Source organism: Piliocolobus tephrosceles, chromosome 17 (assembly GCF_002776525.5).
Source record: "Piliocolobus tephrosceles isolate RC106 chromosome 17, ASM277652v3, whole genome shotgun sequence".
NCBI lineage: Eukaryota > Metazoa > Chordata > Mammalia > Primates > Cercopithecidae > Piliocolobus > Piliocolobus tephrosceles.
Window position 1 is genome coordinate 35058649 of NC_045450.1, and position 21397 is coordinate 35080045.

A 21397-nucleotide genomic window follows, 5' to 3' on the forward strand; every position below is an offset into this window, starting at 1 on the left:
AAAAAAAAAAAAAAAAAAAAAAAAAAAAAAAAAAAAAAAAAATTAGACATAATAGGGAACGCGTTTTTACTGTTTTTTTTTTTTTTTTCTGAGTCTAAAGGCAGCAGATATTGTTCATTTCTTACACACTTGGACCAAAGAGTGCCACGGTCTTGACCTCAATCTTCATGGTCTAGCCAGGCCCCGTGTGTTGCCCATGGGGCAGCTGGGCCACAGTTTCCACAGGTCCCCTTTGCTGTGGGCAGAATACCAGGTGGGGTGGGGACAGGTGGCTGTGAGCCAGAGGATTGGTGAGGGTAGTGGGGTCCTGGGCAGAAGGCCCGAGGCAGAACTGAAGTTCTCCCCTCCTCTCCAGGACGGCGGCACTGGGTGTGTCCTTCGGGCTGGTGGCCTGTGTACTGGGGCTGGTACTGGGCCTGTGCTTTGCCACCAAGTTCTCGGTAAGTGGGGAGCTCTGGCCCCCTGGATCCTCTCTCCCCGCCTTGGGACGCCTGCCCAGGAACCCTCCCTGGTGAACTTGGCCGGGCTGAGCCCCTGCTCTGGTCAAGGTTGGGTGCCCATCTCTCCTGCCTCAGGGACAATTCCCTGAGTGTCCTGGAGGTTTCTCCTGAAGGACCCCTCCCCAGGCTGCCTGCGACCAGCCCTCCTTGCCCAGGCTGTTGGCTTTGGGTGACTTGACCCTGTTACCCCACAGAGGTGGTGCCCAGCCCGGGGGACACTCTGCACTATCTCCGAGAGGGTGGAGACGCAGCCCCTGCTGAGGCTGACCCTGGCCATCCTGACCATCGGCAGCCTGCTCACTGTGGCTATCATCAACCTGGTGGGTCCTGGGGTGGGGAGGCAGGCCTCCTGGGTAGAGGGAGACCTCCAGATTTGGGATGCCTACAATGTGGCCTTAAAAGCTGCCTCTGGGTGACCTCTCCCCCAAGCTCAGCAGGTGGCCGTGGCGGGGGGGTTCCTCTTTGCAGACTCAGGGCTCTTCACCTTTGGGTTTTCAAATGAGGACTTTGGGGGCCCAGAGAGCTTCTGTGGCCAGCCCCAGGAGGATGGGATGCTTTGAGCCACCACATCCTGACACCCCATTCATTCTTCACGGCCCTTCTGAGACTCAGTTTCTCCTCTCAGGGATGAACCCTTGCTCCTCTGCTGGTGCTCAGAGGCTCAGTGCTGCGGAAAGCAGCCTACGGGACACTTGTCTACCCTCCTCTTGGACCCCGCATCCCGGGCTAGGGCCTCTCCCTCACCTCTCTGCCTGGGACCCTGGGTTTTTGGAATGTGTTACTGTGACCACCTCCCTCAGGGTCACCTGGAGAGAAGGTTGAAAATGTTGGTCCCGGCCGCACCCCCTGGCTGCTGCTGCTCTGGGGGTGACTGTGCCCTCATCTCCTAGCCCCTCTGCCCTGTGAACCTGATGGCTGCTGTGGGGTGTCGGCACGGTGGCTTGAGCCATGCTCAGAGCTGATCGCAACGTGAAACCTCAGGCTGCTGTGACACTCATGGTTGCCTGGGGCCCACCTTATATGGCCTGGGCAGGTTCCAGTGTTGCTGTCCCTGGACTAACTCTAATGGGGACCCGTCTCCTCTGCAGCCCCTGATGCCTTTCCCAGTCCCAGAGCTGCCTGTTGGCAATGAGACAGGCCTACCAGCCGTGAGCAGCAAGACCAGAGCCCTGTGCGAGCCCCTCCCGGTGAGTGCATTGGGTCCGGCTCCGTGGCCTCACTCAGAGTGGGGCTGCTGCTGCCAGGGGTGCAGTTTGGACCCTCAACGCATGGGTGCTGACCCTTGAGAGCACAGCACGTGGACGCTGAGACCAGCCTCTCCTGCAGGGCTGGGAAAGCAGGGTCCCATGGGCCCAGCTGGACTCTGGCCCAAGGGAGTGAGGGCCTTGGCAGGCTTGGTCTAGGCTGTGTGGGTGGGCAGGGAGTGAGGGGAGCATCTGGCCTTGTGGGGATCTCCGGGTCAGGGTACCTCCTCTCTGACAGGCCTGCCGCTGTTTTCTTTTTTTTTTTTTTTTTGAGACGGAGTCTTGCTCTGTCGCCCGAGCTGGAGTGCAGTGGCCAGATCTCAGCTCACTGCAAGCTCTGCCTCCCGGGTTCCCGCCATTCTCCTGCCTCAGCCTCCGGAGTAGCTGGGACTACAGGCGCCCGCCACCTCGCCCGGCTAGTTTTTTGTATTTTTAGTAGAGACGGGGTTTCACCGTGTTAGCCAGGATGGTCTCGATCTCCTGACCTCGTGATCCGCCCGTCTCGGCCTCCCAAAGTGCTGGGATTACAGGCTTGAGCCACCGCGCCCGGCCCCTGCCGCTGTTTTCTACACGAGTAATCGCAGCTCAGGGAGGGGTTTCGTTAGGTGGTGGTACCAGGGCAGGCTCAGGCAGGCTGATGACAGAGGTCAACGTCTCTGCCTGGAGGCCCTTGCAGACAGCAGACTCTGCAGCCTCAGAGGGTGGCAGTACTCTAAAGGGCAGAAAGGTTCTGGGACAGGGGATGGTGTGGGGAAAAAGCCGAGGCATGTGTTGGGAGCAGTGGGGTTTTGGGTGGGTTGTCTCCTGGGGAGGGAGTGGGAAGAACCGGGAGATTGAGCCAGGGGCAGGCTTGATCCAGATTGGAAGGTGCAAGAATGCCGGGGTGAAGAGCGTGGTCTTTATTCTGGGGGCTGGGGAGCCACAGCACAATCTTGAGCAGGGCAGAGGTCCTTTGGAAGGGTAAGCTCACAAAAACTCAGGGAGGCAGCATGGATGCATGCATGCTCCGGCCTTGACCTTGACCGTGGTCTGTCATATCCACAGCATCTGCATACTGTGTTTTCTCCCCTCTAAATGAGCGCACTTCATAAGAAATAAAACTACAGTAAAAACAACAAAACAATGGACACTCTTAGGTCTCACTGTTTTTTGTTGAGAAGGGAGGTGGTAAGGCAAGAGGGTGATGCTGAGGTGCTGGGGAGTGGGGCTCTGGGGTATGTGCTGGGCCTGAAGTAAGAGTAGGTGGTGGGGTGGCTCTGTCCTGAGTGACACCCCACCCCTCAGTACTATACCTGCAGCTGTGTCCTGGGCTTCATCGCCTGCTCCGTCTTCCTGAGGATGAGCCTGGAGCCAAAGGTTGTGCTGCTGACAGTGGCCCTGGTGGCCTACCTGGTGCTCTTCAACCTCTCTCCGTGCTGGCAGTGGGACTGCTGCGGCCAAGGCCTGGGCAACCTTACCGAGCCCAATGGTACCACCAGGTGGGGCCCCACCCGTCCCCGTCCCCACGGTGGTCTGTTCACCTGGTGCCCGCTCGCACCAAGGGGCTTCTGTGTTCATAGGGAGTGGGCACCTTGCAGGGTGGGGCTGGCAGATGGCCTGGCTTTCATCTCACAGTTGGGACCGACGCTTGCCCAGGTCCCAGGTCTCCAGCGCTCAGAGCCGAGGAATTCGATTCACTGGCAGGTTCTTTAGGAGTCTCTGGTCTGACAGAGGCCACCGGGTCATCCTGTTTCCAGGCCAGTCTAGTAGTGGGGAGGGAAGAAGGCTGCAGCTCTAGCTCTGTGCCTCTCAGGGCCATGTCCTGGGTCTCAAGTTCTGGAAGGAGCAGTTGCTTCCATCTCTTCCTGGACAGGTGGTGATACCTGTGGCGCTGGCAGGGCTGGGGTGTGTGGTTCTAGGGGTCCTGGGTCCCAAGTGGATTAAGGAGTGGACCTGGTCCCCCTAAACAAAAAAGGTGGAAGCCTGGGACCCAGAACACAATCTGCTCCTGTGGGTGGGTCTGCCCCGCACCTGCAAAATCCTTACGCCACCCATCCACCCTACCCCGCCTGCCACTGACCCTGGCTCACCAGGAGCTCTGGGCTCCCTTCAGGCCCTCATCACGGCTGATTCTGGTCATTCAGGGGTGAGATCAGAGGTCTTTCCCACGAGGGCTCCCCCACCTCCCTGCCCACCTCGCCCCTCTTCCCTTTATAAATACCCCAGAGTTGTCTAGTTTTCCACCCACCCCATTAGAATCCATTTCCCCCGTTCCCCTGGGTACGCGTAGCACCTGGACAGCATGACTCAGTGGGTTGGGGTCGTGAGTGCTGGGAGTGACTTGGGCCTCCCTTCACATCCAGCAGCACCCCTAGCTGTTCCTGGAGGGACCTGAAGACCATGACCAATTTCTACCTGGTCCTGTTCTACATCACCCTGCTCACGCTCTCCAGACAGGTATGGAGGCTGGCCCCCCGACCCGAGCTCTGCCTGCTTTTCCTCACCTCCATCTGGAGATGGGGTGGGGTGGGCTCGTGTGGAGCAGCAGCAAAGACCAGAGTCCTGCCAGGAAAGCACGGGTCCCCTGGCCAGAGGCTCCAAGGACACCAGGGACAGACAGACCCGGCTAGGAGATGCACAGCAGCATGGCCCCGGCTCGCCTGCGGACGGGGCACTTATGTTCACGCCGTTTGCAGATTGACTATTACTGCCGCCTGGACTGTCTATGGAAGAAGAAGTTCAAGAAGGAACACGAGGAATTTGAGACCATGGAGAACGTGAACCGCCTTCTTCTGGAGAACGTCCTGCCAGCCCACGTGGCTGCCCACTTTATCGGTGACAAGTTAAACGAGGTGTGCTGAGAAGGGGCTGGGGCGGAGGCAGGGAGGCGGAGGGTCCAGGCGCAGTCCACAGGGTGAAGGTGTGGAGCTGGAGTGCACACCGAGCTTGGCTTCCTCAGGTCTTGGCCTCACCGGGATGCCCAGGCAACAATGTATGGGATCAGCTGAGAGAGAACAGGTCTGGGGTCAAGGACCTGGGCTCAAGTGTGGTTGTGGACGAGGCACCTTGCTTTCCTGGGCTTTGGTCTTCACCTCTGTAAAATGCGCTGACAGCACTTCCCTACAGGCTTGTGGCGACGATGAAATGTGTGTTCAGCGGTTTGTGATCTGGACATTCTGTGTTGATGAAAATGTCTGTACTTCTACCAGTTCTGTGTAGCAAGTTTTCTAGATAGGAAATGGAGGCCCAGTGAGAACAAAGACCTCCCAACTGTTACCCTCCACTACTGCAGAGGTTCTTACCCCATGTGTACATGGAAACACCCATGGTGCTTCTGTGGGCAAAAAACCAACCTGAGCCTGACCCTCCCTGGCCACCCAATTCTTCATCACCTGGTAACAGCTGCCAGATGAACCTCATGCAGCCCACCCTCCTCCCAACCCCCCGAAAGCTGGGCTGGGCAGTTCAGTGCCATCTGCTCCTGAGGCCTTGCCACTCTTCCCATCCCCTCAAGAGGTGACGTGGTGTAAGGTCTGCTTTCTTCCCATCCAGGACTGGTACCATCAGTCCTATGACTGCGTCTGTGTCATGTTTGCCTCCGTGCCGGACTTCAAAGTGTTTTACACAGAGTGCGATGTCAACAAAGAAGGGCTGGAGTGCCTGCGCCTGCTCAATGAGATCATTGCCGACTTCGACGAGGTACGGCCTCTAGCCCAGCCCTGTGCAGCAGCAGTCCCAACCCATGCTGGAGAGGGAAGGACGGTGGCACCTGCCATCCTAAAACCCAATTTAAAAATGTGACACAGGGCTGGGCAAGGTGGTCTATAATCCCAGCACTTTGGGAGGCTGAGGTGGGTGGAACACTTGAGGCCAGGACTTCGAGACCAGCCTGGCCAACATGGCGAATCCCTATCTCTACTGAAAATACAAAAAATTAGCTGGGCTTGGTAGTGCACATGCCTATCATCCCAGCTACTTGGGAAGCTGAGGCAGGAAAATCGCTTGAACCTGGGAGGCGGAGGTTGCAGTGAGCTGGGATCACGCCACTGCACTCCAGCCTGGGTGATAGTTCACAACTCTGTCTCCAAAAAAAAAAAAAAGCATCATGGCCCCCTGGGCGGAATATACATTACACAGAATATGAAAGTACACATTTCTTTTTCATTCTGTTTTATGCAGCAAATATTTCATTGGCATCTTCTCTGTGACGGGCAGCTTGCTAAGATTAGACTCAGGCCCTTTAGAGCAGCTTCATTTCCAACTAAGCCTACGCTACCAACCAAGCCGATTCAGAGGAAATCAGTTTGGGCTGAATTATTTGCTGGAGACAAAGAATCTACATTCCTGTGTAGATAATGCTGGGTTTGCTCTGTGCAGACACAGATGGAAGGGAAGAGGGAGACAGTGTGGGGACGGAGACGACAGGAGGAGCAGGAGCCGCCAAGGGCCATGTCCTCACCATGCTTAGTCATGCGCTCAGCTGGCAGGGCAGCCTGAGACGTGTGTACGAGGCGGCGATGGGTGGAGGGAACCCCGCACCCTTCCTGAGGAGCGGGGGCAGCCTGGCTGTGGCTGTGGAGTGGCGGCTGCTTCACTGCTTCCTTCTCGCCTGCAGCTCCTGCTGAAGCCCAAGTTCAGCGGCGTGGAGAAGATCAAGACCATCGGCAGCACATACATGGCAGCTGCAGGGCTCAGTGTCGCCTCAGGGCACGAGAACCAGGTACTCAAGCCCAAGAGGGGAAATTCAGCCGACTGCCCTCACTTAAAAGGTGACCTGTCACCTTACCCAAAGGGTGTGTCCATATCCTATCCTGGGGGAGGGGGAGGGGCCCAGGTGCTTGTAGGGCTCCGCCAGGATTTTAGTGGTGGAGATCCTCAACAAGAGTGGCGCGCCAGGCCCACTACGTCTGGGGGCTCTGGAGACGCAAGGATCTGACCCACAGCCTGTCCCACAGGAGCTGGAGCGGCAGCACGCCCACATTGGCGTCATGGTGGAGTTCAGCATCGCCCTGATGAGCAAGCTGGACGGCATCAACAGGCACTCCTTCAACTCCTTCCGCCTCCGCGTCGGTGAGCCCGGGCGGTGGGCGGTAGAGGGGTGGGGAGCCCTGCCTCTAGGCCAGCCCACCCAGTCTGTGCAGCACAGCTGCACCTCGCCATCTATTATGAAAGGTTTGAGAATCCTTCTGATCTGATAAGCTCAGCAGCTGGACAATTATTCTGACGTTTTACATAAGCATATAGTTAGCATACAGTTACCATTGAGAGTTTTAATAATATGTAACTACAGAAAACGGAGAACCAAAATTATTGACTGTAAACAGGTAACCTTAAAATATAGAGAAGGAAGCAAAGTTACTAAACCTAAATAGTTGCGGGCCTGCACTCAAAGCCAGGCCTTTGTTAAAAGGGAGAGTAGCAGATACAAGTGTTAACATCAAACCCAGACTTCTGGCTTCTGAATCTGAAAAAGAGCTGGCCGGGGAATGCCCTCCTCACACCCCAAGCCTGACTGCATCACGGTGACTCTGAGAAACTTCACTCTAGTTGTTTTGTCCCCGCATCCTGTGCTGGGGTATGGACTCTCTGGCCTCCCCTAAGGACAGAAGCCTGAGGCTTTGCCTGCATGCTTGGCTAACTGTAAACATCATCTTCAGGCATAAACCATGGGCCTGTGATTGCTGGAGTGATTGGGGCCCGAAAACCTCAGTATGACATCTGGGGAAACACAGTCAACGTGGCCAGCCGAATGGAGAGCACCGGAGAACTTGGGAAAATCCAGGTAAAGACCCATCGGGGAAGCAGGTAACTGAGGGGAAAAGATCTTCCCCAGAAGTGAGGGGACTTGGACTTAAGAGCTGCTGCCTCCCTCAACCAGCAGCCATGGTTCTAGGCTTCTAGCTATCACACTCTCTGGGGAAGGCGGACTGGCGTGCCTGGGCAGTCTCTATCTGTCCCTTCCACGACAAGTGTTCTTCCCGCCTCTGAAGACACACGTCTCCTTCCTTTTCAGGTTACTGAGGAGACCTGCACCATCCTCCAGGGCCTCGGGTACTCTTGTGAATGCCGTGGCCTGATCAATGTCAAAGGCAAAGGCGAGCTGAGAACTTACTTTGTCTGTACGGACACTGCCAAGTTTCAGGGGCTGGGGCTGAACTGAGGGCTCCTGCTGGGTTCTGAAAAGGCTGGGAAGCCAATCTCCTTCCCTGAAGTAAGCCCAGGAGAAGACTCCACCCCACGCCAATCCCAGAGGCCTGCAGATGGTGTGGCCACCTGCCGGCAGATGGCTGTGCATGTTGGCTTCTTTGGACCTGCACTGAAGGATTTCTCAGACACACGCACCAGATTCTGGCTCCAAGCAGCCACTGAGCCATACTGCGCTGGGGAGGCCAGAACCTCTGTGCCTGGTCTGTAAGAGTTTCCAGGCAAGCTGGAGAATGTTCACTGGTTCAGGGCTGCCTTTGAGATCTTTGTTCCCTGAGGTGCTATGGAGGCGACTTTAGCACGATAAAAACAGACGCCCACCTCAGTGGCCTGTGGGCATGCAAAAGTGAGGTCTGTTTTTCTAGACATCAAGGGGGAGTAAGCTGAGCTGTCTGGCACGGATTGGAGACTCCCTCTCCCTGGTGGGCCCAGCAATGAGAGCGTTTCTCACAGCTGCATTCTGGTAAATGAAGCTGAAAGGGGTGTTTTACATCTGTAAACAGTTTCAAACAGTAGAGAAAAACACCATAATTAGCACTGTTGCTTTTTGCCTTGTCTGGTATGTTTGTTTTAAATGAATACATTAATGGGGGTTTTATCCTTTTGAATGTACTTCTTAGCTAGTAGACAAGAATCTCTTCCTCCCAGTGTATGCTCTGCCTTTTTAACCACTGACACATAGGGAGGACTACTGTCCAGTGTCAGCTGGCTGTGGGGGTGGAGTCCTGAGGAATGAGGAAAGTGGTCACAGCAAGAAGGCAGGGAGCAGCGGAGCCTTGCCTTTGAATGAGGCAGCTTGTGAGGCAAGCATTCTGGAGAGAGGTGCCTAGAAAGTAAGGTGCGGCCTTTCAGCTCTTCCTTGATCACTCACGCATCTTTGCGTTCTCCCCTGCCGTCCTTCAACTGTATCTTACTTTTCTTACTGGAAAGGAATGGATTCTGTTTAGAGATAAGTTGGACAACCTGTGAGTGCATCTCTCCTTTAGTCTTCACAGCTAACTAACTTTGGAGAGCTTCAAAACTACAAGGATCTACTCGGCATGGGTGTGTGCACAGGCTCCTGGATCTGGGAAGCCCGCCCCCTCACAAATGCTGAGCCGTTCTTGCTTTGAAACTGCACGAGTCGAGGCAAAGGCAAAAAGCCAGGTTTTGGGGATGTGTCTTACCTGTGCTTCAACTTTCCAAGGAATTGAAAGTCAACCTAACTGTAACAGGGTGAGAAATAACAAAACTGCCCGGGCCTTTTTCTGAAGGGACTTCATAACCAAAAGACTTAACCAGTGGCCTCATCACCAGAGCATCGCCAGGATTTCTAATGTACTCAGTTTCCCTACATAGCAGGGATTCTTAGCTAGATGTCACCATGAACCCCGTGAAGTTCTACAGAAAGTCTTGCATACAGGAGCCTTTACAAGATTATACAGGGTTGCAGACTGGGTGACTGACTGGACTTGTTAGGGTCCTGGGATGAGTTGTCCCCTGACTGCAAATTAGAGTACAGCTAAGTGTGGGGGTGGTGGTGGAGGGGACGAAAATTGAACCGGCCTGCCTGTGCTGTGTCATGTGTGGCTTTATTAGCCCGAGGAAGGGCAGGCGTATTCTAACTTGCACAAAGATGCTGGGTGGACTAGTGACAGCTCTGATGTGCTGCACATAACTGGAATCAGTGTGAATAGAAGAACTTGCTGTATAAAGGAATTGCATGGCAACAATGCTGGTAAGGGGCAATTAGCTCGCTTAAGTTGCCTTTTTTACACACCAACTTTTTACATGAAGGGTTGGTTTCACATGAATACTATACTGAAATCTGTGCTCTCAAGATCTAGCAGTGACCAGGGCTGCCCAGCGGGGGCTCTCCTGGGAAGTCAGGAAGGTTTCTGTTGCTAATATAACATGGAAACACATCAGTGCACTGGGCCTCTCTGAGGTCAGCTTATTTGTACTCTTGCAATATTTAAGTTGTTTTTTTCTTCAGTAACAGAAACCCCAGTTGGGAGTTTAACAAATAACTGATTGATTACCATTCATGCATTTTTATTTCCTATTAAAGCACTGTGCTGTGCTCAGATAATAATAGTTTGTACGTTTTTAGTTTTCAGTGTTCAGGTTATACAATATAACTGACCATAAAAATTACCTGCAGGTATTTTCTTTTTATGAACCTGTTTTTAAATTACCAAATTATTTCTTTACTGGTTTCTGTTTTATGACAGAAACAAGTATCTAACAGTGACCTTCTCTATGGGTCAGGGACTTCCTTACAATTTCTCCTAACTGGTGAAAATAATACCTGAAGTTTTATGCCTTATTGGGGAAATTTCCTAACAGAAGAGAAGATCATTAACCACTGCATACTCTGTGTATATAATAGGTCAATATAAAGAAACATGATTTGAGGTGGTGCATGCAAATAACTAGGGTTTATTCTATATAACGAGTATTTATAGATCCGTAACATTTGTTTCAAAATGCTGTTTCATTTTTATAAATACCAGTGTTTAGCTGCTTTTTATACATTAAATTAGCAATTTAAAAAACCCAAATATCCGAAGGTATTTTAAATTTAAGTATTTTCTTGGTCCTCAGGAACTCACTAGAGATTAAAAGTAGTCTCTAAAACAACTTGAAAATTTGACTCTTTTAGCATAAGATTTTGAGTCTTTTGGGGGAATTAATTTTCCTTTACCCTACTTCTTCTTCCTAAATACTTTCAGTCAGGAAAATGGAAATCAAATGGCTTCCTGCCTGGGTGATTTATAGAAGGACTGTATAAGGGCCTTCAAACTTAATTTGTTCACTGAACAAGGCTATCTCCATCCTGATTTTTTCCCCTTGTGTATAACAGGTTCTATACAGATTCAGAAAAATCACCATTTATCTCAGCTTGCTGATAAAAAGGGGGCCATGCATCTTGTGGTCTCCTACTTAAGAGTTCAACTGCTTGGGTACTTGACCTTTGTATTTCAGATAAACAGTAAATAGAAATGTCACCTTTTGGTAATCTGGTAACTCCCTGATGTATTCAAGGATGACTTAGTTTATCTTATTTGGCTTATTACTTTGCTACAGTACTAGTAACTCTTTAAAAAAAATGGAAAAAAAACAAAAAACACTAGCCATGTGACATTGCTATAAAACTCCCAGTGTGCTTTTGTCGGGGGTGGGTGGGAGATGCCTAATTACCCGTACAAGGGCATCATTCCCATTGGGTATGCAGGGGCAGAACCACACTAGTAAATTCTAAAATTATTTCAAGTATATTCGTATAATGGAAAATCTCACTGGATGGGGCCATTTTAAGAACGTTCCTTAGTGATGGTCCTGTCTGTGGGACGTAAGGAAGAAGCACGGGCAGGCACTATTTTGAAAGAATGTTGTGCAGGTATGGCAACAGCCCCAAGCACGTTCCTTCCTCACAAGGGCTCCTTTCTGTATACATCACCAAGATGAGTCCCAGGTCCAGCTTTATTACCTAATACAAGTCCAACCTCTGGAACATTCAAATTCACTGTTCCAAAGTTTAATTAAAAACACAATTTACAAATATTTAATATCTTCTGAAAAGCATTTCTAAGTTAAGAATGAAAAAGTATGTACATAATATATAATCAAATACCAGGCAGCCTCAACTTCCACCAGGTCCACACTCAGCAACATCCGTCTTTTTAGGTTCTTCAGTATCTGAAAGAAAAAGACATCACTTAATCTAACACTGTTTTTACCTTTTAATTAAAAAGGGGACATGAAGGTCAAGCTGCCATCCAGAAGTGTAACTGCTGAGAGCCATTCTTTACCACATCCAAGGTTGAACACTAGGCGCATTATCAGGCTACTATTGTGGCTCTTCTGCACACAGGAAATCTTTATTAATTCTTTAGACAAGATAAAAGGAAAACTAAGAATAGTTTTATACATTAAAAACAGACAAAACCTTTCAAGTGTTATTTGAAGGGAGAAGATTAATGTTCCTTTTACAGTTGGCCCTTCTTAGCCATGGGTTCCACGTCTGCAGATTCAACCAACTGCCAATCAAAAATACTTGGGGAAAAAATCCAATTAAAAAAATACAATGAAAAAAATACAGTATATTAACTACATTCTATGAAGTATATTAAGTAATATAGAGATGATTTAAAGTATACTGGAGGTTGTGCATAGGGTATATGCAAATACATTTTATGTTAGGGACTTGAGCATCTACAGATTTTGGTATCCTTGTGGGGTAGATACCAAATCTGAGGTCCTGGAACCAATCTTGGGCAGACACTGAGGGATGACTGTAGTCACTATAGCTTTCCACTTTCCCAGAGAAAATAGGGTACATACCTTCTGTCAAATCCACAAAGTTGTTTTCCATGAGGGGGGAAGGAATGGAAATCCCCATTGCTTTTCGAACTCCATACGTGCTTACAATATCACCTGGAGTTACTTGCTGTGCAAGTTCTTTAAGATTATTGGTCACTTGTTCAGCTAACAAGAAAAACAAAGATAGTTCCAGATACTGAAACATGGTTCCTTTAGACAGAGGCATCCCAAAGAACAGTAAATGTACAAATGCAAAAAACCAAAACAAAACAAAAACAAAACACAACTGTCCCTGGGATTCACATCAGCATTACTCTATAGTGCCATTACCACTGTACTCAGAAGTTTTTTCTTTGAAGCATCCCGTGACTCTCCTCTTATGGGAGGCAAAACATACCAAGATGCATTTCTCTGTATGAGGGACCCAAGAGACAGATCATGTTGGGAGGGGGTCTGGTGCTCAAACGTTCATTCTGGGCTTCCTGGAGTTCCCTGAGCAATCTGGTGGTCTCATCAAGTTTCTTCTGGAATATTTCAGCTTCTGTGTGGTAAGAAAAAGAACACACGGAAGAAAACAGACACACTTGTGTTTGATCTTGTGTAATAAACTGACTCCTAGGCTCTAGGGCTTTGCTAATTATTGGTTAGCCTTCTCCCTTCAAAAGAGTAATCCCCTTGAAATGAAATCAACACACCATACCTATTCATTTAACTTGGTAAGCCAAGATCTTCCTGTGGTGAATGGCTACATTAATCTGTACTTATGAGACATGAAATCTTGACTGCCTACATCGTGCAGTTTTTCAATCAAAGCCTCTGGAGACACTCACCTTCAGAGTCAAAAACTTCAACTGGAACGCCAAAATTTGTTACAGCTTTCAGCGCTATGAGCCTATCTTGAGTACTGGAGTCCAAACGCCCTGGTGGCTCTACTTCTGCAATCTGCTTCAAAAGGAAAAACAGGCAATTACTGGAGTTTGCTAAGCCACAGCAGTGCTAACTAGAAATTACTAAGATGGTGTGTATTTACAGGCAAAGTTACTCTACCTATTTACTATGGAGTCCTAATCTTGATGCGTACAGAAAATGAATTTCCAGAACACCCTTTTAAAATGCTATTCCCACATCTTGGCAAAAACAGGTATTCAATAAATCCACACTTCTGTGAAATGTAATGGTGTATCCCATACAATTTATATCATTTGTTTAGTATGGCAACTATTCTAAAGATGAAGTAATGAGAGCCTCATTGTTGCTTAAACTGTGAAGAGCTTTTGGTGATGACAATGCCTTGTGTTTTCGAGATTCAAAGACTATTTCAGTCCATCTAGTCCATATACCTGCATTCCTATTGACACACTTCCTGGGTCTTCTCCAGGCCCCCAAACTAGGCTGTCAGTATTGCATGAGAGAAACAAAATCTTAAAAAGGATGGAGCTGGCCCAGCGCAGTGGCTCATGCCTGTAATCCTAGCACTTTGGGAGGCCAAGTTGGGTGGATCACCTGCGGTTAGGAGTTCGAAACCAGCCTGGCCAACATAGTGAAACCCTGTCTCTACTAAAAAAAAAAAAAAAAAAAAAAAATTTAGCTGGGCGTGGTGGTAGGCACCTGTAATCACAGGTACTCAGGAGGCTGAAGCAAGAGAACTGCTTAAACCCAGGAGGCAGAGGTTGCAGTGAGCCAAGATCGCACCACTACACTCCAGCCCGGGCGACAGAGCGGGACTCCGTCTCAAAAAAAAAAAAAAAAAAAGGTAGAGTTTTTATTTTCAGAATCGTTAAGACTCAGATAACCTCAACATTTCCATAACCTCAACATTGCTTTTTAGGAATAGATCAACCCAGATATTAAACAATCAAAAGCGAATGGTTCCATTTATACTATGGTGTGGCTCTCCAACTCCAACGATCCACCTGATTTCTCTGCCTACATATGGGCTAAAAACTTGTGGTGGAGAAACTGTATAATAGTGCAACTTGGCACTGATACGCATTTATGGTTTGCCATTTCAGCTAGGCCCTCACAACTCTACTCACTAACCCTTTTACTTCTTACCCAATAGGCCTTCCCATTCTCAAGACTTCTCTTACTCCCCTTATTTTCCGTTTAAATATTTCTCGTAAAGTGTAAAATAAAATCACCTCCATTTCTTTTGCTGTGTCAAGTGTCCTAGTATGGCCTTCATCTTCAGGCAATGACTGTAAAGATAAAGAAAAACAGCTTTTTAGGAAAACATATGAAGGCAAATATCAAGGAAAAGAGAAAACTGTCAGGAGTTTCTTGGCAAGAGAAAATGAATACAAATATGGACTACTACAATATAATTTTTCAGACCAAAATGACTAAATACAATTATTAGCATTTTGAGAGGATTCTGTGAGCTGGGGTACTTATTACTGGTGATGTTATTTCCGTGCCTGATCAAAAGCTACATACATATTTAAGAAGGTATTTGGTAAATAACTTATAAATACGTAAATAAATGGTATCTGTTTTTATCAGAAAAATCCCTGACAAGAAGAAGACAGGAAGGAGTTCTAGGGATTACTGTTCATGAACAGAGCAATATTCTCAGATAACAGAGGATAATAATCAAATGCTACAGAGAATGTGAAAGCTTCCCAATCTTGTTCTGCACAGATAACGCACCCAGGAACGAGACAGATGTATCATGGACATCAATCAATGATGTCATCTTTCTTTGAAAGGTTGTCAGTTATTTAACCAATTCCCAATTTCTAAAAATTATAAACAATGTATCCTTATATGTAACTTTTGTATTTTATCTAGAATAAATTGAGAAGAACTGCTATATTGAAGGACAGAGACACTTGACATTTTGAAACACATTGCAATATTCACCAAAAGAAAAATACTCAATTTTCATTAGATTATTAATTCATTCAGATTAATTGATGAGAAGGATACGGTAAAAAAATGTGTATTTTTAATTGATGTAAAGTTTCATTTTTTAGGTTGTGTGATGAAAGCGGTCTGAGTGCAGATACTTTACAAGCAGTCATCGTTGAGCCTGACTGAGGCACTAACCTCAGCTCTGCTGATAGGTCACCCAGCAACCATATGTGCGGTTGTGAGCAGGGTACCAGGCACTACAGTCGCAGTCACCATTAAGAGTTAGATCTCCGGCCAGGTATGGTGGCTCAAGCCTGTAATCCCAGCACTTTGAGAGGCCGAGATGGGTGGATCACGAGGTCAGGAGATTGAGACCATCCTGGCAAACACGGTGAAACCCCGTCTCTACTAAAAATACAAAAAAGTAGCCGGGCGAGGTGGCGGTGCCTGTAGTTCCAGCTAGTCGGGAGGCTGAGGCAGGAGAATGGCGTAAACCCGGGAGGCGGAGCTTGCAGTGAGCTGAGATCCGGCTACTGCACTCCAGCCTGGGCGACAGAGCAAGACTCCGTCTCAAAAAAAAAAAAAAAAAAAAGAGTTAGATCTCCAAGAGACACAGGGTTTCTCTCTAACTAGTGTGACAGGAACAGGAACATTCTGGAGATCAACTCTCTTCTGTATCAGCAGGAACATTTTCTGGTTCTAATCCTTGAGCCACAACTCTGAATGATTCCAGATTACGAACTATCTGCAACTGCAGTAGAGATAGCTTACAAGTGTTAATAAAATAGCAATGAGGAAGCTTTTTACTTTTTAACTTGAGGTTCCTCCCGATGTGCTATTACTGCATAAGGAAAAGCCATTCCCTATCATTTTAGCCAACTTAGTTTCACGCCAGTGAGCAAAACTTTGCTTTTTTGTTAGAGGACACAACACCGACTTCTGAGTTGTAAACCCCATTTCTGAGTCCTACATTCCCAAGATGAGATAAGGATAATGCTCAGGCCCTCACAGATCCTGGTAGCTAAGTTACTCCTTTCCGTTCATTGTCCACCCGCGGCCTCCACCCGGGCTGGGCTGTCTTTCAGGGCCATGGAGTTCAGCTGTCATACTGGTTAATCCCATGGTTTCATTATACTGAATGACTAATGCTTGAGAGTCGATAATAAATTACCCTGTTCCGTTAGCAGCGTTCTTACCATCTCCATCTCTTGTAGGGTCCTGGAATGACCTCCTTTTGTTAAAACATCCAGTAAACTGTCTGCCATGACATATGGATAATCTTGGCACGTGGCCAAAAACTCATGGATGCTGCAAGACAGGAAAGTCTCACATAAATCACTTTCACTGGCTTTATCCTCCTATCAGAGCCAACTGTTCCCATTAGATGCCCTCGGTTATACATCAAGACATCAAATTTCTGCCTAGACACAACATGGTATCTACAAATTAATTAGCAGTAACATTATCATGACAGAATTAATATGAAGAACACAGTAAAAATAAAACGTTCCAAAGAAAAATGAGACCTCAGTGACAGGGGTGCAGACTCAGTCCCTGAATCTTCTGCTCCCCGCCCTTTCACTTCCTGTCTACAGCGATCACCTTCACCTCAGGACTTTGATCTGGGATCAAAAAACTCTCAAAAGTCACATATCCAGTTTGGACCACACCCTTTGGTGCTCCACATGGAAGTCTAACAGACATCTCAAGCTTAAAATATCCAAAACTGAAATGCTAGATCTTCCCCACTAAGTAATGTTCCAAAGTCTCCCCCTTCTCAGTAAATAGCAACTGCAGCCTTCCAAGCTCAGTGTGCAAACCCTGGAGTCAGCCTCAACATCTCTCCCACATCCCACTTCAATCAGTAAAGAAATCCTACTGGCTGATGAGTGAGCCCTTCTCAGAACCTCACCTGCTACTCCCACGGTCCATTTCTCATCTCCCTACTTCTGTCCTTGCCTCTCTACAGTCTATTCTCCAAGAGTAGCCAGGGTGATCCTTTAAACATCATAAGCTGGACTGGGTCACTCTTCTGCTCGCAATCCACCAGTAGTTTCCATCTCACTGAGAATAAAATTCAAAGTGCTTATAAGGACCTACTCTCACAAAGTGCTTATAAGGACCTACGCCCTCCCTGGCCATGTGCCTGCACACTTCTGCTTCTTCCTGCTGTTCCTCAAGTGTGCTGGGAAGGCTCTCTCTCAGGCCCTCCGCATAGCTCCTGTGCTGCCTGGAATGCTCTCTCAGGTGGCAGCCCTGCTTGCTTCCTCACCTCCTTCAGTTTTTGCTCAACTTTCCCTTTTATGCAGACTTTCCTGACCGATTTAAAAGTGCACCCCTCTCATAGCCCCAGCACTACTCTCTCCTTCTCTGCTGCTTTACCTTTCTCCAAAGCACTTGTCATCATTTGACAAGAGGGCATGGGCCTTTGCCAGTATTGTTTCCCTGTGCAATCCCTATTTGTGGTATGCACAGATGCATAATCCAGAAAGAATTCATTCAGGCTGGTGAGGTCTAAAAGATTAAATGGCTTGATCTGAAACCACAGTCAACTTCAGACTTACGGACCCCTACCCTGTAAAAAGAACAACAACCAAACCACACATACTAATGTGAAAGTGAACAGATTCTCCCTTTGTCAGAGAAACAGGGGACTGGTGAATCTACAGGGTTAATTTCTTATACATAATGAAAATTAACAAGGTACTACTGCTAAGAAGGAATAATATCCAGTAAACTACTGCCATAACCCAAGCTCAGCGTCCCATCCTGAGCCAGAATCCTGCTGAGTCAGGATGGATCTCATTGTGTTGATGGGATCCAAACTGCTCAGCATCCTGAACAGGAACACAGAGATGATCTTCCCACAGAAACATGCAATAAAGAATGGCTGAGTTTAACTGCAATGGTCTACCTGGCATGTGATTGCTCAAAAAGGCTTTTATGTGGGTTGCCTATGGAATAGAGCCATCCTATCCTGCCTCCTTTCTCGGGGAAAATGCACTGTGGGTTCCCAAACTGATCAAGTTTGGACCATAACTCACTGACACACAACATGTTATAAGAGAGCAGATGGCATGTCAACATTTTGAAGTAACAAGTTCCTAAACTTTAGTACTGGCTGAGGTAGTCTCTTTAAAAATATATTTTTGTTTAAGAATTAAAATACTGTGGATGCCACCATCAGGGAGACATGCTCTCTCTCCACTAAAGGATAACAGTAACCATGAATCCATTATTGTTAGCTAAAAAAAATTACTGAGCACATTTTTTACTACTCGGCCAGTTTTGTCAGTCTACCCACAAATCACGTATGTACATTAATGTTTTTAAACAAATGTAATCAGAATATTAACTGGAGACTCACCTGAAATCGCTTGGAAGATCAGAGTCTTCCCCATAGGTTGAATAGATTAAATCAGAATCATCCTTGCTGATATTCGCAAATGTGGAGTCGTAATGCGGTGCATAAGAACTGTAGGGCCCATAATTCAAATACAACACTGTTGAAAAAATCAAATACTGTAACACTATTCTTTAACTTGTATGTCAATCTATTTTCTTGTTTTACCAAAATAAAGTTATTTATTCTCTCCTAACTTTACTACTTCATTGACTGGTTCGCAAATCTAAGATATTTTCTCCCAAACAGGTACTTGTAAAGTTACAACTCAAGTGAATTCTTCCCTACAAGGGAGAGGAGAGGAACAAGGAAGAACAAAACTCATTTTGAATATGAATACCCAATTTTCCAGTCTCTTCTGAAGTTAATAAAATAGCTAATTAATGTTGCAAAAATACCACCAAGATACTGGTACCCATCTAGTGAATAAAGCGTAATTGTGCTTCCTTTCCCTAATACCCCAAAACAGAGAAGAGAAAAAAATGACTCTATGCAGGAGCCTCACCTGGAGTGACTTTGTTCCTTTTATCCTCTTTGAACCCCTGCAAAGTATTCACTCCAGACTGAAGTCTTCCAGTTGTCATTCCCAGTCTCACAGGGCAGTAGCCTGGCTCTACAACATAAAACCGAGCACAGTGAAGGAGGCCTACACGGCCATGACCCACGGGGCCCTCTGCCGAGTGACTCCGCATACACCACTGCATGTCATCTGCATGACCGTGAAGGAGGCTGGGAAGCCCTTACTACACCCACTTTTATAAGAAAATCAAAGTTCAGAAAGGCGGAGCTATAGCCAGGATCAAAACTTAGACTTGTTCATTACACTCTCCTGCTTCCTGGAATTCTTTATAACCACGTACACTTCACTTAAAAAATTAGATTTTTATTAAAAACAAAAGCCACGAAAACTTAAAAGCTGGGACTTCTTCTTTTTTTTTTTTTTTTTTGAGACGGAGTCTCGCTCTGTTGCCCAGGCTGGAGTGCAGTGGCCGGATCTCAGCTCACTGCAAGCTCTGCCTCCCGGGTTCACGCCATTCTCCTGCCTCAGCCTCCCGGGTAGCTGGGACTACAGGCGCCCGCCACCTCGCCCGGCTAGTTTTTTTTGTGTTTTTCAGTAGAGACGGGGTTTCACCGTGTTAGCCAGGATGGTCTCGATCTCCTGACCTCGTGATCCGCCCGTCTCAGACTCCCAAAGTGCTGGGATTACAGGCTTGAGCCACCGCGTCCGGCCAAAAGCTGGGACTTCTAATGTTCAGATGAGAGTTAACCAGTACAAAGGTTAGTAAAAGACTGAGGGAAAACACCTGCATTAAAGACAAAAGGGCTACTAACACATGAAGGATACATGAGTGTCTATGAAAGGCACACTTTTAGTGCAACGAGAACAGGCATTAGCCAGGAATGAATCCCTGTGATGAAGGTGGGAATACGTGACATAGAGAAATCATGGGTGGGCACCTGAGGGGACTGCAAAAGATGCTGGCAGGAGAAGATGTGGTCTGCCACAGTATCTAACAGAAGCGCATCTGCTCTCCTGAAGAAGAGTCTGAGTTTGTGTCACATGATCAGCCTGCAACGGAGGCTACTGCCACCAGTAACCGGTGTGGTGAAGGCACTGTTAACCAACTGAACATCTAAATCAGATCTCCTCTCCTCAGTGAATAGTCTAGAATTTGGTTTCCTAATGGGTACGGGTACCAGACGATGAAGCTGAGAAGATGAACAGGGGTGTCTTCTACCTTAAACCAGGAAAGTGGCCTACAGAGGGAGCTGTGCACACGGGGAGCCAAATCAGCTTTGGCCACATTTCATTATGTCTCAGAAACTGGAAACCCAGGAAACCAGACCAAAGGCAGAGACCACACTCCTGGCTTCACAGAAAGCAGCAGATCTTAAGATGTCACCTCCATCAGTTAGCTGCATCTCCTAACACCAAATGTTTACCACAGCTATACTAGAAAGAGCAATGTTCTCAATCCTGTGGCATTCTTTGACCTATGGTCATATAAAATTCTACTTGTTTGCATCAAAGTAAAAACTGAGTTGTGTTTTGAAAACAGCACTAGCTCCTTTTCTTCTATTACTGTTCTCCTCCTTTAGAGAACATTCATAGTCCCCTTCTTTCCATCTTCAAATGCTATTCCCTGCTTCAAGGTTTTCATACCTGCTGTTCTCTCATCCCTTACTCAACCTAAACATCATCTCCTTAAGGACACCTTCCCTGACCCCCAAACACTAGGTTGGTATCTTCTATTATGATCACAGCTGTTCTTTTCCTTTGTAGTATTTATTAATTATAGACACATACCTGCATAGTACTGAATAAAGACAGACTTCTTTTGACATGAGCCCTCCTCCCCCGACTCCATAGAACCTAAGGAAAAGAGACTCCTCTCTCTGTTTTGTTCTCTACTATACAGCTAGTCCTAAGACAGCACCCTGCTCATAGCAAACAATAAACATCAGAGACTGTTTCCTTAAGGGTAAAAATTCTGTCATTATTCATTTTCGTATTTCCAATTACTTCTCTCATTATGACAGTAAGAAAATAAATATTTGTTGACTAAATTAACACTCTCACATTTGCATATCTCAATACATGATTCTCCCCTCAGACCGGTGACAAAAAGTTCTAATTCTGACATCGAATTTCAAAATATAACCTATATTATTTCCATTAAAACATCATTTGAGTAAACAAAAATATGACTGAGGTTCTAAAGATTCCCAATCTTTACAAACTTTCTACTGACTTCAGTGAAAGATACGATGTCACTAAGCATACACCCTCCATTATTATTAAGGCACTATGTGGCATATACATTAATTTATTCACTGAAATAAAGAGACCAGTTAAATTTATAATATCATAATCTGTGGGTATGAGATACCTCTAAACTGAGTGTCTA

General features: G+C 47.2%; 2 protein-coding genes across 26 annotated transcripts in view; one reads left to right on the forward strand and one right to left on the reverse strand.

Annotated features, from left to right (window-relative positions):
- The window catches only part of ADCY7 (adenylate cyclase 7), a 73206-nt gene extending 63211 nt beyond the window's left edge, over window positions 1-9995 (forward strand). For 16 of the 18 annotated variants that reach the window (XM_023209894.2, XM_023209889.1, XM_023209897.1 and 13 more), the window contains 11 exons: window positions 356-440; window positions 695-820; window positions 1589-1687; window positions 3029-3222; window positions 4087-4180; window positions 4420-4575; window positions 5276-5422; window positions 6339-6443; window positions 6679-6793; window positions 7381-7505; window positions 7737-8525. In XM_023209894.2, the coding sequence (XP_023065662.1) occupies window positions 356-440; window positions 695-820; window positions 1589-1687; window positions 3029-3222; window positions 4087-4180; window positions 4420-4575; window positions 5276-5422; window positions 6339-6443; window positions 6679-6793; window positions 7381-7505; window positions 7737-7883 (1393 nt within the window). In that variant the 3' untranslated portion in view covers window positions 7884-8525. Of the gene's footprint in view, window positions 1-355; window positions 441-694; window positions 821-1588; window positions 1688-3028; window positions 3223-4086; window positions 4181-4419; window positions 4576-5275; window positions 5423-6338; window positions 6444-6678; window positions 6794-7380; window positions 7506-7736 lie in introns of all 18 variants that reach the window. The other 2 variants (XM_023209885.2, XM_023209895.1) reach the window with 2 other exon arrangements.
- The window catches only part of BRD7 (bromodomain containing 7), a 55315-nt gene continuing 42380 nt past the window's right edge, over window positions 8463-21397 (reverse strand). Inside the window, exons 10-18 of one of the 8 annotated variants that reach the window (XM_023209903.2) lie at window positions 20797-20862; window positions 18994-19101; window positions 18453-18588; window positions 16282-16393; window positions 14374-14430; window positions 13063-13177; window positions 12630-12773; window positions 12254-12397; window positions 10264-11608 (exon numbers count right to left, since the gene is read on the reverse strand). In XM_023209903.2, coding sequence (XP_023065671.1) covers window positions 11553-11608; window positions 12254-12397; window positions 12630-12773; window positions 13063-13177; window positions 14374-14430; window positions 16282-16393; window positions 18453-18588; window positions 18994-19101; window positions 20797-20862 — 938 coding nt within the window. In that variant the 3' untranslated portion in view covers window positions 10264-11552. Of the gene's footprint in view, window positions 12398-12629; window positions 12774-13062; window positions 13178-14373; window positions 14431-16281; window positions 16394-18452; window positions 18589-18993; window positions 19102-20796; window positions 20863-21397 lie in introns of all 8 variants that reach the window. The other 7 variants (XM_023209904.2, XM_023209898.2, XM_023209899.2 and 4 more) reach the window with 7 other exon arrangements.